The sequence below is a fragment of the Passer domesticus genome, chromosome 27 (genome assembly GCF_036417665.1).
Source record: "Passer domesticus isolate bPasDom1 chromosome 27, bPasDom1.hap1, whole genome shotgun sequence".
NCBI lineage: Eukaryota > Metazoa > Chordata > Aves > Passeriformes > Passeridae > Passer > Passer domesticus.
Window position 1 is genome coordinate 950,947 of NC_087500.1, and position 15,555 is coordinate 966,501.

Below are 15,555 nucleotides of genomic sequence, written 5' to 3' on the forward strand. Positions count from 1 at the left end.
ACACACACACACACTCTCACACACACACAGAGGTGTTCACACACACACACCTGCACACACGCTCACGTGCACTCACACACACACACGTGTTGACACACGCTCACGTGCACACAGGTGCACACACGTGTACATTACACACGCCACGCGCTGACGTCACACACGCGAGCTGGGGGTGGAGCCTCTGCCTGGGTGGGCGGAGCTCCTGGGTGAGCGCGCGGCGCGGCGGGCGTGGCGCTGGGGGGCGGGGCCTGGGCGGGCGGTGGGCGGGGCCGTGCCGGGGGCGGGGCCTGAGGCGGCGGGCGCGGAGCCGTTCCCGTTCCTGTTCCCGTTCCGCCGCCGCTCGGAGCCGCCGCCGCCGGGGCCTCCCCGCCCCGTCCCGCCCCGCCCCGTCCCGTCCGCTGCGGCCCCGCCATGGCCGGGCGCGGCGCCTTCCCGCTCAGCCCGCTGCCCCCCTCCGCCGCCCCGCCGGCCCCGGGGCCCGGCACCGCCCTGCTGCGCGGCCCCAGCCCCGCGCCCGCCGCCGCCCCGGGCTACCGCGCCATGGGCCCGGCCGCCGCGCAGTACCAGGTGAGACGCCCCGGGGCGGCGGGAGGGCCGCGGGGGGCGCCGGGGCGCGGGCCAGCGCGGGGGTGGCCGGGCCGGCCGGCGGGGCCTGCGGGGCAGCGGGAGGGCCCGGCCGGCATCGCCCGGAGCGGGCCCGGCGCCCCGGGGCGGCCGCTCTGCTGCCCCGTTAGTCGGGACACCTCCCCTTCCCTGCTCCCGCTCCGCACCCTCAGAGCCCGCTGAAAGTTGGGCCGGGCCCGTCCCCTCCCGCAGCGGGTGAGCCGGGCCGGGGTCGCTGCCGTGGGGCCGGGCCCGGTCCGGCTGGGCAGCCCCCGGCCCCGTCCCGTCCCGGCACCGAGCCGGGAACTCCCCTGTGTCCTGGTCAAAGGCGGCGGTAGCGCGAGGAGTGCAGGTGTAGCCTCGGAGTACCCTCGGTGTGTGCTCCGGCAGGACCGGGGGTGGCTTGGTGCTGGGAGAGGAGAGCAGGCGCTCGGTGGTGCTGGGGAAAGTCAATGAAAACAACGAGCAGCCCTCCAAAAGCACGTGAAATGGCTCGTTTTCCAGCCTGGCCTCTTTTACAAGTAAATTCAGGAAGTAAGAACTGTTTACAGGCGCCTGGAGGGACAGGACACAGGGAATGGCTCCCACTGCCAGAGGGCAGAGACGGATGGGATCTTGGGAATTGGGAATTGTTCCCTGGCAGGGTGGGCAGGCCCTGGCACAGGGTGCCCAGAGCAGCTGGGGCTGCCCCTGCATCCCTGGCAGTGCCCAAGGCCAGGCTGGACACTGGGGCTGGAGCAGCCTGGGACAGTGGGAGGTGTCCCTGCCATGGCAGGGGTGGCACTGGGTGGGTTTCAGGTCCCTTCCCACCCAAACCGTTCCATGTTTCTGTGCTATTCCAGCAGTAAGAAGCATATCCTGACACACATATCCTGCTCCCCTGTGCACACCTGGCTTCTCAGTTCACTCCCAAGCTTGTGCTGATTACTTTGGGATGAGTTTTCAGATGTGAAGCTCAGTTTTCCAGGCAGGCTGGAAATGGAGGAGCCCAGTTGTGCAACACATCCTCCCGGGCCGCCGCTGCCTCCTCCAGAGCTGCCTGATTTGCATGATTTAAAACTCAGGAAATAAACCAAGCTCAGGGAAATTCCGGCTCCCTAACACAGGAGAAGGAAACAACTTCCTCCTGCAGCCTTCAAAACGCCAGAAAATGGTGCTGGAAGCTGAGCTGGCTGAGCGTGAGCCGCTGGTAACTCGAGGCGGGGGCACTGCCTGACCTTCCGTGTGCAGGGTGCAAAATCCAGCTGGGAGGCTGGAGCCGGCTGGGAGCAGCCGGGTAAACAGGCTGCCAGATGCTGCTTCCCCGCGGCTGGGCTGGCAGCAGGTGTGGGAGCAGGGGCGATGTCCCCGCGGCGATGTCCCCACAGCGATGTCCCCACAGTGATGTCCCCATCCGGCACCGCTGGCACAGCGGGATCAGCCCCCGGGCTGGTGTTGAGTGGCCTCTCCCCAAGCCTGGGAAAGGAGAGGATCCAGAGGGTCTGCCCTTTGTTTTGCAATTCCCAGGCTGAGGAAAACAGCCCCTCCCATCCCTGCCATCCCCCCAGGGCTTGGTTCTGTCCCAGTTTTAGGAAGAGCTCTGTTGTTTGGGCACCAGGAGACAGAAGAGGCCCTGGCCAGGCCAGTGAGGGCTTAGGAGCTCTAATCTCGGGATTATTAAACATATGTTCGTCCTTTGGACATCCTTGTGTGCCTGCTGGGGATTTCCTGGCAGCCCAGGCAGGGAATCTGGGGGGCACCTTTGGTGGGAGCTGATGTTTCCAGGGCAGCCAGGGGCCGGTGCCATGCCTGGAGCAGGGAGGAGAGGCCTTTTCCAGGAGCAGGAAGATCAGGGCTGGTGGGGGATGTGGGCAGATCCCCCACCCTGATGCCTCTCCCTGCCCCTGGAGCAGCCAGGATGCCCAGGCTGAGCCCCAGCAGCCAGGTTCCATGGAAATTCAGCAGGAAGGAGCCTTCCTGGTTTTTCAGGTGCTGGTTTCAGGTTTAGGAAAGTTTTTTTCCAAGTTTTGGGATTAACACCGTGGCCTGGAGCAGCGTGGATCTGTGTGGGATGAGACCCTGGAATTCAGCACTCTGACCTTGCAGTTACCCCAGCTGATGCTTCCCTGGTGCAGAATTAGGTCCCCATTAAATGGATTTTACTGGTACGTGTTGGAAGACAGAGCCTGGATTCCCTGGCCAGGAGGCTGCTGCAGCTCCAGGATTCCCAAGGCTGGAAGCAGCTCAGTGATCCTGTCCCTGGGCAGTGGGAAGGAAAGTCATGCATCGTGGAGAAATCCATGGAGGAGCTGAAGAAGTGTGGAATGTTGTGCCAGGTGAAACTGGGGAGGCCTGGACATGCTGGAGAGGCCTGGACGTGCTGGAGGGGGTGCAGTGCAGGAGAAATCCCCACTTGGGGAGCAGGGAGAGCTGTGTTCCTGCTCATGCAGTGCTGGGGACTGGCTTGGAGGGGCCAGGGGCCAGCAGCCAGGGCTAGAGCTGTTCCAGCAGGCTGCTTGTGCTGGATAACCCCACCCTTCCCCAGGGAGAGCCTTTCCAAGGCAGGTTTCATCAGAGCCCCAGCCTGGAGCTGCTTCCAGCCCAATCCAAAGCAGATGGACACTGTCCTTCGGAGCAGGGGGAGGAGGGCAGAGCAGAGCCCAGGCACGCTCTGCTGCTCCTGGGAAGCGTGACAGGGAAGGGGAAAGCAACACCTCCAGCCCGGCTGCTCCCTCTGCTTCCACAGGGCCTTCCTGGGAGCCCTCCAGAAAGTTTGGCCCTGCAGGAGCACCACGGGCAGGGTTTGTGCCAGGCCCATCTCTGCTCCTCCCCTGCTCCTTGTTCCTGCTGCTGTTCCTGCCCCTGTGGGATCTGAATCCCTGTGACCTCTCCTCTCCCTGCCCTGGAACATTCAGGGCTCCAGCTGCAGGGCTGTGGACGGGCAGGTTTGTCCAGCCCACACAGCTCTGCTCTGCTGGAGACATTCCAGGATGTGTCCTGGATCTGCTGGGGGCTGTGCCTGTGCTGTGCCCTGCTCCCTTTGATTTACCACTTCCTCACATCGGTTTTACAGCTGAGATCTGGCTCCTGGAGCTCTTCCTGTGTCCAACACAGAGGTTTTCCAAGTGTGGGGAATTTGGGGGCTTGCAGGGAGCTGCAGCAGAATTTGCAGCAGCAGCAGCATCTCCATCCCAGCAGCACCTCCCAGCTCAAGGTCTGTGCCAGCACCAACCCAGGCTCTCCCTGGCACCCTCCCAAGAGGGATTTGCTCACAGATAAGGAGGAACAAAGGGAAAAATCGTTCTTTTGGGGTGTGCAGGAGGCTCATGATCCCAATCCACGCAGAGCCCTGGGCAGCAGAGCTCTCCTGGAGCCCAGCCCGACGTGGAGCTGGAACCCTGTTTGAGCAGGGGGTGTTTCTGTATCCCGGTGGGAAGTGCTGCAGCCTGGGCACGAGGGGAGGAACTTGCAGGAAGAGCTCTTGGTGCTGGGCCAGGCTGTGCTCCCGAGCCCCGGGTGAGGATGCATGTGGGCTCTGGTTCCCTGTCAGTGTGCAGAGCTGGATCCTGCAGCAGCACAGGAGGGGTGGGGAGGAGCCTTCCTCCCTGGCTGGGGAGGTGCAGGGAAGAGCCAGGGTCCTGGAAGGGCCTGAAGAGGTTCTGGAGCTGTTTGCAGAATTCCTGCTTTGCCCCAAGCTCCCTTTCCAGCCCAGCTCCTTCCTGCACATCCATCCTGGGATTTATTGCTCCTCCTTCCTGCTGCCAGCCCTGATTTCTGGGCTGCCCTTCCTCAAGAAGGGACCTTTGGCAGGCTCAGAGGCTCCTGCCATGCCAGCAAACGTCCCTCAGGAGCCCTCCCAGCTCCGCTGGATTCAGCCAGGGCCGGTTCCGGGCAGAGCTGCCCCAGGCCCGTGGGCTGAGCGGTGCCCTGGGATGAACCCTGGGCACAGCCCGGTCCCTGGCAGGGAGCAGACACGAGCTGCTCGTCCCTGGCAGGGAGCAGACACGAGCTGCTGGCTGTCCCATTTCCAGAGGCTCTGCAGGGAGCGCTGGATGGGATCCAGGCTGTTCCTCCCGCTGAGCTTGCAGGGTTTGCCCTTTGTCTGCCCCTCCGAGGGGAGGGGACAGGGCGGGCCCTGGGGGTGGCACAGGGACTGAGGGTGCTGGGCAGGAATGAGCTCCTGCCCGGAGCTGGTTTAATCAAATTTCCTGAGTTTAAGCCCTCTGCATCCTGGGAATTTCCAGACTTTCCAAGAGGGGCTGGAGACAGGCTTCACCCCGGGGCTGTGGTGCTGCTTCCTGGCTTGGCTGAAGGTTTTAGGCTGGGCTTGTGTGAGAAGGGTTTGGGAGCAAGTCTGCCCCAGGCACTGGTGACTGGTTGAGCCAAGAGGCTTCTCTGTTGCAAATTTGAAAATCCCGAGAGTAAACTGAGAGGAAAACTCTGCATGGAGGGTTCAGCCCTCCCCTTATTGCATCCAGGCAATCCAGTGTGAGTCCTTGGTGGGCTGGAAGTCACTCAGCTCCCTGGCAGCTGAGCTGTGGCTGATGGTTCTCAGATGGTGTGGGAGGTGATGGTGAAGTTAAAGCGTGACAAATCTGTGTATCCTTGTGCTGAACCTCTCCCTGCCAATGGAATTGGCTCAGTGGAGCCCTGGAAGGAGCAGCTGGACACACAAGAGAACTTGCCCAGGATGTGGAGCTGTCAGACTCTCTGAAGCCTCCAAATCTCTCGCTTCAGGGGTAGATCCCAAATGTGCTCCATGGAGTGGCAGAGGGAGGGAGGAGAGACCTCAGGGCTGCTCTGGCCAAAGGACAGGAGCTGGGCATGGCTGGGTCAGCTCCAGGCAACCTCCTGACAGCATTCCCGGGGCAGGGAATGTCGCTGGAGCTGTGGAACCTCCCTGGCCTTCCAGGCACTGATAAACACCCGGGGCAGGGTTTCCCTGGGAGCCATTTCCTGCTCCTGGTGCCTCCAGGGAGTGCAGGCTCTGCTTCCAGCCTGGGCTCTGCACTCAGCTGCTCTGGGGGCCCAGGAGTTTCAAATTCAAAGTTTCCCAGCTCCTTCTGGGGATGTCTCTGCTTTTCAGAGCCCTGGCAGGTGCCAGCACGGGTTTGGGTTCCACAGGGGTTCCACAGTCCTGCTGGAGCTGAGCTGCAGAACAACATTTACTGTGGTTTGTTGTGTTGCACAGGCTGTGGGTCCACCCGGCCCTGCCACAACGGATTTCTTGATAAACCCAAAGAAACTGGGCCTGGCCTTGTGGTTTTGGCACAGAGAGGTGCTGCTGGCCCCGGTCGCCCTTGGCGCTGCTGCCAGAGTCACGAGGAGCTGCACAAATGGGGCTGAGCAGGAGGAGAGGAACATCTGGGAGCAGGGAAAAGGAGCCTCCTGCCCTGGGGAAGGGAGGGTCAGAGCCCAGCTCTGGGCTTGCTGCTTCAAAGGCTCTGGAGCCTCTGCGGTTGTGTTTGTTGTGTAATGGGCTCAGCCTGGCCTGGGGGGGTTTGAGTTTCCACGTGCAGTGCTAATCCTGGGGCCCTGCTGCTGCCCTGATCCTGCCTGGAAACTTCTCCTCTCTGATCTGCCACTGGCAGAGGCACCAGGGGCAGCTCAAACTCTTGGCTTTGTGTCTATCAGCTTTTCACAGAGGTGGGGGTGGTTTTTAGGGTTTTTTAGGCTGCAGCTCCATCAAACAAACCGCTGCTACAGCTCTGAGCTGTGGAGGGCAGGCTGGCTGCATCCCCACCCTGCGCCAGGCTTTGCTCCCAGATGCACCCCTGTGTGCAGGGAGTGAGTGTTTCCTTGGCTCCCTGCCCTGCAGGGCTGTGGGGATGTCCTGGCACGTCAGGAGCCTGGGGCAGGGCAGAAATGTTGCTCTGCTGGCTCGGTGGCTCTCCCAGCCTCCCACCTTGGCGGGGGAGCTGAGGATCAGAGAGGATCCCGGGAAGCTGCTGGATCAGCCAAGGTGGAACAGGAAGAGGAGGAGGGGTGGCTGTCCTGGGGGCACAACCTGGTGGCACCTGAGGCACCATTGGGTGCCAAATCATTGCTCTGAGGGTGCAGGGGGGCTGCCAGGGCTGGGACCCCTCAGGGTTGTGTTGTGGGTCCCAAATTCCCTGTGTGTGTCCCTGGAAGGGGAAGGAGGGGAGCTGGCTGCTGACAGGGGGGAGCTGCTGCCTCCTCCACCCCTCATCTCCTTCCTGCCTGGGGGAGGAAGTGGGATTGCCCTGCTCCCCCTGCTGTGCTGCTTTCCCGAGAGGAACCCACGGGGTCCCCAGGGTGGGGACATTGCTGGCAGTGTCCTCGTGCTGCTGCAGCTGTGGGGGGTGGCACAGGGCCTGACTTTGGCTCCTTGGCTTCTCCTGTTGCTTCTTTCCCATCACTTGCTGCAGCTCCTGCTGGCATTCCCTGCTCCCTGCCCTGGCCCGGGATGGACCCTGGGGAAGAGGTGGCACCCAGGGTGGGTGCACTGAGGGTGGATGGTACCCAGGGCAGGTGGCACACTGCTGGATGGTACCCAGTGTGGATGGCACTGAGGGTGGGTGGCACTGAGGGTGGGTGGCACACTGCTGGATGGTACCCAGGGCGGGTGGCACCGAGGGCAGGTGGCACCGAGGGTGGTTGGCACCCGGGGTGGGTGGCACACAGGGTGGATGGTACCCAGTGTGGATGGTACCCAGGGCGGGTGGCACCATGGCCAGGGTCCTGTTTCAGCCCTGCTCCATCCCTGTTCTGCAGCAGCGGCCCGGGATGCCCCCCGGGGGCAGGATGCCCATGGCAGGGCTGCAGGTGGGACCCCCGGGAGCCCCCCCGTACGGAGCAGCCACCCCGCTGAGGCCCGGCCTGCCCCAGGCCATGATGGATCCCTTCAGGAAGCGCCTGCTGACCCCCCAGGCACAGCCACCCATGGCCACCCCAAGGAGAGGGTAAGGCTGCCATGTCCCACCCCTGCGGGGTTCCTGGGGGGGACAGGGGGTCCTGCTGGTCCTGGTGAAATCCCGGGGTGGGTGGGGTGGAAGGACCTCAGAGCCCACCCAGTCCCACCCCAGGGCACCTTCCACTCTCCCAGGGTGCTCCAAGCTCTTTGGACATTCCCAGGACTGCCACACTAATCCACGCTGCCAGGGAGCTGCATCCCTGCTCCTCAGTGCATCCAGGCTGTGTTTCACCTCCTGTTTTCCATCTGAACTGAGCCAGGAGCTGCTTGGTTCAAACCAGGCACAATAATTCATTCCCAACAGGAATCTTCTGCTGGGAAACTTCTCCAGAGCACAGGAGAGCCCTGCTCTGGAAGTACCTATAAAAATATAAATATTATCTAATGTCAGTGAGATGTCACTGCAGACACAGAGCTGTAAAAAGTTGGATGTCATTCCATTCAGGACAGGGATCCCAGGGCTGTGTTAGTCAGTGTTTGACTCTCTTCAAGACCCCAAAGCCTCTCCAGGTCCCCATTCAAGTGTCACATCATGCAGCGTGCCACAGCTGCGGAGTGGGGGACCAGCAGGGTTTTCCTCCAGCCTGGCACCTGCCAGAGCTTGGGAATAGGATATTTTGGGATGGAGGGAATGGGATGTTTTGGGATGGAGGCAGAGATTCCTCAGCTTCCTCTCACTCTGATCTCCACACCAGGAACCAAAGAGCCTTGTGGGGTCCCCAGCAGCAGCTCCTGGGAGTCTTCTTCATCCTCCCTGGGATGCCTGGTGGCTCTGGCAGGCACATGGCTGGAAGTGTGGGATGGGGCTGGCAGATTTTGGGGATGCTCCCTGGAGCTGCAGTCAGGGCAGAACTCTTTGTTTGGGCTCTGCCAGCAGCTCTCTGGTTGCCAGCCCTGGTCCCTCTCTGTGGGGGCTGTTTGCTTCCTAGAATCTCCAGGCAGGATCCCTTGGTGCTCATGGATGCTCAGGTCCCATTCCCTTCCCTGGCAGCTCCGTTGGTTCCCTGATCCCTCCTGGGCCACCCCAGCACTGCTCAGCCAGAGCGAGCTGGGGGCTGGGGACAGGGACATCAGAGCCATCCCATCAGGGCTGGGATCAGGCACCAGCCAGGCTCACAGCTGGGCATTCCCTGCTCCCAGCTGCTGGATCAAGGGATTAGGAGCTTCCAGCTGCCCTGGGGTGTCCAGACCCTGCAGGAGGAGGGGTTGGATGGGGCAGGCATTGCTCCAAAGCAGGGCTCTGACCTCTCCTGGAGTGTTCTCCTGGAGCATGCAGTGTCCCCCAGACCCCTCCTGTGTGATCCTGCTGCTCCAGGTGCAGCTGTGCTGCTGGAGCCTGCCCCATCTCCCAAAACAGGAGATCATTCCCTGCTGTGCCCAGATCATTCCCTGCTGTGCCCAGAGCATTCCCTGCTGTGCCCAGATCGTTCCCTGCTTTGCCCAGGCTGAGCAGGAGCTGCCTGGGCACTGGGATGGGCTGGGGCTCTTGGGAATCTGCAGTGGGCAGGGCTGGATCCAGCCAAGCTGGATTTTCCCCAGGTGGGACCCACCAACAGCCCCACCAACAGCAGGGTTTGGTTTGAGCTGGGTTTAAGGGAGTTCCTGGCAGTGGCTTTGGTTTGGAGCACTGGGAGAATGGGATGGCTGCTTTGAGAGGGGAAGTTTGGGAATGCTGTCCTGCAGCCCTGGCTTTGCCTTGTTATCACTTTGCTTTCTCCAGCATTTCCTGGATTTCTTTCCCCAGGATCAGGCTGCAACATCCAACACCTTTCCCCCAGGAATAGCCTGAGTGGGAATGGACCCCCAGGACCATCCAGTCCCACTCCTGGCCCTGCCCAGACCCCCAGCAATCCCACCCTGGGCACCCCTGGCAGTGCTGCCCAAACCCTCCTGGATCTCTGGCATTCCCTGGGGAGCCTGGGCAGTGCCAGCACCTCTGGGGAAGAAGCTTTCCCAAAATCCACGTCCCCAGAGGGCAGGCAGCAGGGCGTCCTGTGGGAGCTGTAACTTTCCCTGTTTCCCAGGGTGAAGAGGAGGAAGATGGCTGACAAGGTGCTGCCGCAGAGGGTGAGTGTCACCTCAGCCCGGGGGACAGGGCTGAGCTGCTGCAGGGGATGGGGGTCCCCAAAAAGGGAGGATCTCCCCGAGTTCCCTCCTGCCCCCTGGGAATTTCTGTTCAGTCCCAAACCAGCCTGGAGTGTTTCCATCTCTCCCTCTGGCACAGCAGGAGAGGGTTGGGGTGGGGCTGGACTCTGAGCGAGTGAGGAGCAGGAATGGGGTGGGATGGAGATCTCAGGAGGTCCCTAAGAGTCCCTCTTGGGATTCCAGGGTTCCATTCCATGCAGGAATGCTGCTGGGAACAGCAACAGGCTCCAGAGTGGTTTGGGCAGAGCTTTGCAGGGCTCCAGGCTGGGTTTAAAATAAAAACTCAGTGCTGGACTCATCACCTGGTGTCTCGCTGGCTGCTGGGGCTGTGGGGGGATCCAGCCCATCCCAGCACACTGGGACTGACCATTCCTGTGCCCAGATCCGGGAGCTAGTCCCAGAGTCCCAGGCCTACATGGACCTCCTGGCCTTCGAGCGCAAGCTGGACCAAACCATCGCTCGAAAGAGGATGGAGATCCAGGAGGCCATCAAGAAACCCCTGACGGTGAGCTGGGGCCTGCAGGGGGGCTGGAAGCCATGGAATCGTGGGAGACTGAAGGTTGGAAAATCCTCTGAGGTCATCCAGTCCAAGCATCACCCTAAGCCACGTCCCCAGCTGGAGTATCCACACGTGTCTGGGGCACTTCAGGGATGGGGATTCCACCTCTGCCCAGGGCAGCCCATTCCACTGTTTCACAACCCTTTCTGGGGGTAAACGTTCCCTAATATCCAGTCTAACCTCCCCTGAGGCCGTTTCCTCTCCTGCTGAGCTGGAGATGGGTGCTGCAGTCCCCTCTCACCCCGTCCCTCCCTCTCTCTGTTCCCATCCCACAGCAAAAGCGGAAGCTCAGGATTTACATCTCCAACACCTTCACCCCGGCCAAAGAGGAGGGAGAGGGGGGCGAGCGTGTGGCCTCCTGGGAGCTCCGAGTGGAGGGGAAGCTGCTGGAGGATGTGAGGATCCAGCAGGAATGGTGGGAGGAGCATCCAGGGGGAGGGAGGGAGGGAGGAGCTGGTCAGGATCCAGGAGGGATGGGGTGATGGTAGGAGGAGCTGGGATAGGGATACAGTGCTGGTGGGAGGAACTCTGGTCCTTGGGGATCATCCAGGAAGGATGAGGTGCTGGTGGGAGGAACTCTGGTCCTTGGGGATCATCCAGGAGGGATGAGGTGCTGGTGGGAGGAACTCTGGTCCGTGGGGATCATCCAGGAGGGGTCAGGTGCTGGGGGGAGGAGCTGTGGGTCCATCAGGACTCAGGAGGGATAAATGATGGTGGGAGGAAAATTACTGGTCCATAACAACCCAAGATGGATGAGGAGGGGTGGGAGCACTGCTCCATAAGGAGAGGGAAGAAGTGATGGTGGGAGGAGGAGCTGGTCCATCAGGGGCATCCAGGAGGGATGAGCAGGTGGGACTAGGAGCACTGGTCCATCAGGGGCATCCAGGAGGGATGAGCAGGTGGGAGGAGGAGCACTGGTCCATCAGAACCATCCAGGAGGGATGAGGAGGTGCTAGAAGCACTAGTGCTGTGCTGAGAGCTCAGCTGGGACTGGATTTGGGATCAGGCGCCTGGGGCTGGGTTTGGGATCAGGATTCTCTGCTGCCCTGTCTGCAGCCCAGCAAGCAGAAGAGGAAGTTCTCCTCCTTCTTCAAGAGCCTCGTGATCGAGCTGGACAAGGAGCTCTATGGGCCAGACAATCACCTGGTGGAGGTGAGGGGGGAGGGGATCCCAGTGGGGAATGGGGCACGGGCCTGCTGCTCCCCTCTGGGTGCTCAGCTCCCAGGCCAGGGCCTGTCCTGCTGGGAGAGGGGCCTGAGCAGGTTTTTGGGGCTGGGGGCAGTGCCAGGCCTCCATGGGAACTGGGCTCTCCTGCTTTCCCAGCTGAGGTTTAGGATGCCTTTCCTCCCCTGGCAGAGCTCAGCTCCGAGCCCTCCCAGCCCAGGTGCTCAGCCAGAGCTGGAGCTGTGCTGTGTGGGGCAGGGACGTGGCCCCAGAGGCAGCTTTGCCCCAGCCTGGCACAGATGGGTCCCCACGGGGGTGCTGATCCCACAGAGGCTCACCCCAGTGCCCTGTGGGAAGAAGGGTTTGCCCTCCTGCCTGTCCCTGAGCTGGAGGGTCCTTGGGGGTTTAAGCCATGCCTGGGAGAGGGATCAGACTTTTTTGGGTGCTCCTGCCTGGAGCTCTCCCTGCACCCAGCTTGTGCCAGGGGGATCCTGTGGAGAGACTGAATCCCCTTGCAGGGGAAGCTGGGAGCAGCTCTGATGCACATTCCTGCAGGATTGATCCAGAAGCTGTGGGAGCCCTGCACCCCAAGCACTCAGGGCTGGAGCTGCCCCAGTCCATCCCAGTGCTGGGCTGGGAGAGCTCCGAGCTGCCACCACTGGGACCAGGAGCTGCTGGGGTGCCCCAGGCTGTGCCCGGAGCCCCAGCCCAGCTCTGCAGACACCAGCCCTGCTGGCAGGGCTGGTTCCATGGCCCTGGCCTGAGCAGTGTCCCCGTTGTCCCCCGCAGTGGCACCGGATGCCCACGACCCAGGAGACCGACGGCTTCCAGGTGAAGCGTCCCGGGGATGTCAATGTGAAGTGCACCCTGCTGCTCATGTTGGACCACCAGGTACGGCCTGGGGCCACCCAGGGGTGGGCATGGGCTGGGACGGGGCCTTGGATGAGGGTTTGGGAGTGCAGGGGTTGAAAGGAGCACGGGGAGCTCCAGGCATGGACCCACAGTGACACAGGGGCCGGACAGACACCCCCCTCTTCTTCGGGCAGCAGCAGCAATTTCTCCATGGAAAGGGAGTTAAAAACTGGGACAGGGTCTTGGATGAGGGTTTGGGGGATGCAGGGATCAAAAGGTGCACAGGGAATTCTGGGCATGGAGCTGCAGTGACACAGGGGCTGGGGGGACACTCCTGAGTGCCTGTTCTTTGGGCAGCAGGAGGAATTTCCTCATGGAAAAGGAGTTGCAAACTGGGACGAGACGCCCAGAGGGTGGTGGAGTCTCCATCCCTTCAGCTGTCCCAGGAACACTCAGTGCTCCAGGCTGGGGACAGGGTGGGTGGGTCAGGCTGGGCTCTCTCTGGGGGTGCTTTTCCAGCCTGGCTGGTTCTGTGGCTGACCCCGCTGTCCCCGCAGCCCCCCCAGTACAAGCTGGACCCACGGCTGGCCCGGCTGCTGGGGGTGCACACCCAGACCAGGGCCAGCATCATGCAGGCCCTGTGGCTCTACATCAAACACAACAAACTGCAGGACAGCCACGAGAAGGAGTTCATCAACTGCAACCGCTACTTCCGCCAGGTACCTGCACATTCCCCCTCATCCGGCTGGGAAAAGCCTCTCACAGCCCCTCCAGGCTCTGGCTGTGCCCCTTCCCTGGGCTCTGGCTTGTACCACCAGCTTGGGGATGCCCCACCTGGCTGCACAGGTGAGGGGAGACCCTGCCATGGGTGCCAAAGGCTCTGCTTTGCCCCCCCAGATCTTCAACTGCGTCCGCATGCGCTTCTCCGAGATCCCCATGAAGCTGGCAGGGCTCCTGCAGCACCCAGACCCCATCATCATCAATCACACCATCAGGTGGGGGCACAGCCTGGGCACGGCCCTGAGGGCTCTGGGCTGGGCGCTGGGTGGGCAATGGCTCCAGGGCTGAAGGGGCCCCATGGGATGGGCAGTGTCTGCAGGACTGAGGGTGCCCCATGGCATGGAGAGTGGCCAGTGTCCCTGGGACTGGGGGACTCCATGGGCCAGGCAGTGTCCCCAGGGCTGGGGGTGCTCAGTAGCGTGGGGAGTGAGCCCAGCAGTGGCCCCAGGGCTGGGGGGCTCTGTGGGCTGGGGGCACAGGAGGCTTTGAGGTCTCCAGCCTGAAGGACCAGCACAAGTCACCTGGGAGGGGAACAGTCACAAAATTTGAGGCTTCTTGGGGCACTGGTGTTGCTGTTGGGGGTCCATCCACCCCCAGCCAGGCGGGGGCTCAGCAGGTCCCCCCAACCCCATTCCCCCAGTGTGGACCCCAATGACCAGAAGAAGACAGCCTGCTACGACATCGACGTGGAGGTGGACGATCCCCTCAAAGCCCAGATGAGCAATTTCCTGGCCTCCACCACCAACCAGCAGGAAATCGCCTCCCTGGATGCCAAGGTAGGAGGGGACACTGCCAGGGGGAGCCGTGTCCTGGGGGGGACACAGCTCCTCTGACCCCTGTCACCTGCCCAGATCCATGAGACCATCGAGTCCATCAACCAGCTGAAGACACAGAGGGATTTCATGCTGAGCTTCAGCAACAACCCCCAGGATTTCATCCAGGAGTGGATCAAATCCCAGAGGAGGGACCTCAAGGTAAAGGGTAACAATTTTGGGGAGGTTTAGGTTGGATATTGAGAGTAATGTTTTCCTGGAAGGGGTTGCCCAGTGCTGGCACAGCTGCCGAGGGCAGTGGTGGAGTCCCCATCCTTGGAGGGGTTCAGAACCATGGATGTGGCCCTTGGGGATGGGGGTCACTGGTGAACGTGGTGGTGGTGGTGGGCTAAGGGTGGGAGGTTTTTTCCAGCCTTAATTGCATGATTCTGAAGCCCTGGGGCTAGGCAGCATGGGGGGCTAGGAAGGGTCTGGCTCCATCCTGGAGCTCAGGGAGGGTCTGGGTACCTCGTGGAACTCAGGAAAGGATCTGGGTCCCTCGTGGGTCCCTCTGGATCCCTCACTCCCACTGCCCCATCCCGTTTGGGTCAGATCATCACGGATGTGATCGGGAACCCCGAGGAGGAGCGGCGGGCCGAGTTTTACCAACAGCCCTGGGCGCAGGAGGCCGTGGGCAGACACATCTTTGCCAAGGTGAGCTGGGGGGTGGGACGGGGTCGGGGTGGCAGTGGCAGAGCCCCGGGAGCCCGGGCGGTGTCCCCTGTCCCTCCCTGACCGCCGCGGTGTCCCCAGGTCCAGCAGCGCCGGCAGGAACTGGAACAAGTGCTCGGGATCCGCCTCACTTAAGGCGGGCGGGGCCCGGGGCCGCCCCCGCCCCGCTGCCCGAGCCGGACGGTACCGACTGGAAGCCACAGCACTTGCACAAACCCGATGTGCCTGGAGGGAGGGGAGCCCCCGGGGCTCCCCGGGCCGAGCACAGCGGAGTCCCCGCTCCCCCCAGGCCCCCGCAGCGCCTCCTCCGCTTTGCATCGCGCCCTCCCCGCTCCGCTCCCACTCCCAAAGCTCCCCCGGAGCCGGGAAGCGCTGCCCGTGCCCGTGGGGAGGAGCTGCCAGCCCCACCCCGAGCCCCGCAGGCCCGCCCTGCCCCTCTTCTACCAAAGTTCGTCATTCCAAACGCCAGCTCCCCCCGACGTTTTGCACTATTTTTGTGAACAGGTTTTATATATAAAAAAAAAAAAAAACAAAAACGCAAAAAAAGAAAAAGGCAGCGTTTTGTACAGTGGGTTTGTATTTGATTAATTAATTAATATATTGATTGAGTTCCTCTTCCTGCACTGGGCTCTGCAGGGGCTCAGGGAGGCTCCCAGGGCTGCTCTGGATACGGAACCGAGGGCTGGGGCTCATTTTGTGACAATCAGTTTATTCCTTACCCCCCCTCCCGCTGTTTTACATAATTCCACAATTAACCACTTGTCTTGACGAGGTTTGGGGGCAGAGGGGCTGGCTCTGCCCCAGGAGCCTGTGGGGGCACAGGGGCACCAAGAACTGGAGATACTGGGGAGCAGGGAGGGGACCAGGGGGCAGTGCCACCACTGCCACCCCCACTGAAGTGCCTTTGCCCCCCTGCAGGCTCCGAAGTGGGGGGGCGTTTACAGATTCCCAGGGTTGGGCTCAGGGGTTTCTGCTCTGCCGCTCGTGTAACCAGTTTTTGTCTATTTTGGATCTTTTCTAATAAAAGCCGTTAGCAGCAGCTCTGTGGGCTGTGT

At 61.9% G+C, this 15,555-nt stretch overlaps 1 protein-coding gene across 1 annotated transcript; it reads left to right on the top strand.

Moving 5' to 3' along the window:
- The first annotated feature begins 333 nt into the window (after window positions 1-333).
- On the top strand, window positions 334-15,539 carry SMARCD2 (SWI/SNF related, matrix associated, actin dependent regulator of chromatin, subfamily d, member 2). Its single transcript, XM_064399580.1, has 13 exons — window positions 334-567; window positions 7,318-7,505; window positions 9,541-9,583; window positions 10,044-10,166; window positions 10,496-10,615; window positions 11,277-11,372; window positions 12,174-12,275; window positions 12,794-12,955; window positions 13,134-13,231; window positions 13,657-13,792; window positions 13,868-13,990; window positions 14,381-14,482; window positions 14,582-15,539. The coding sequence occupies exons 1-13, from the start codon at window positions 412-414 to the stop codon at window positions 14,633-14,635; spliced, it is 1,503 nt and encodes a 500-aa protein (XP_064255650.1). The 5' UTR covers window positions 334-411; the 3' UTR covers window positions 14,636-15,539.
- Window positions 15,540-15,555: the final 16 nt, after the last annotated feature.

Excerpts from the sequence above, each read along its gene's own strand:
- SMARCD2 (XM_064399580.1), top strand. The coding sequence starts at position 412 with ATGGCCGGGCGCGGCGCCTTCCCGCTCAGCCCGCTGCCCCCCTCCGCC. Across the intron at positions 11,373-12,173 it reads CAGACAATCACCTGGTGGAG|TGGCACCGGATGCCCACGAC; the intron begins GTGAGGGGGGAG and ends TGTCCCCCGCAG. Across the intron at positions 14,483-14,581 it reads GCAGACACATCTTTGCCAAG|GTCCAGCAGCGCCGGCAGGA; the intron begins GTGAGCTGGGGG and ends CGGTGTCCCCAG.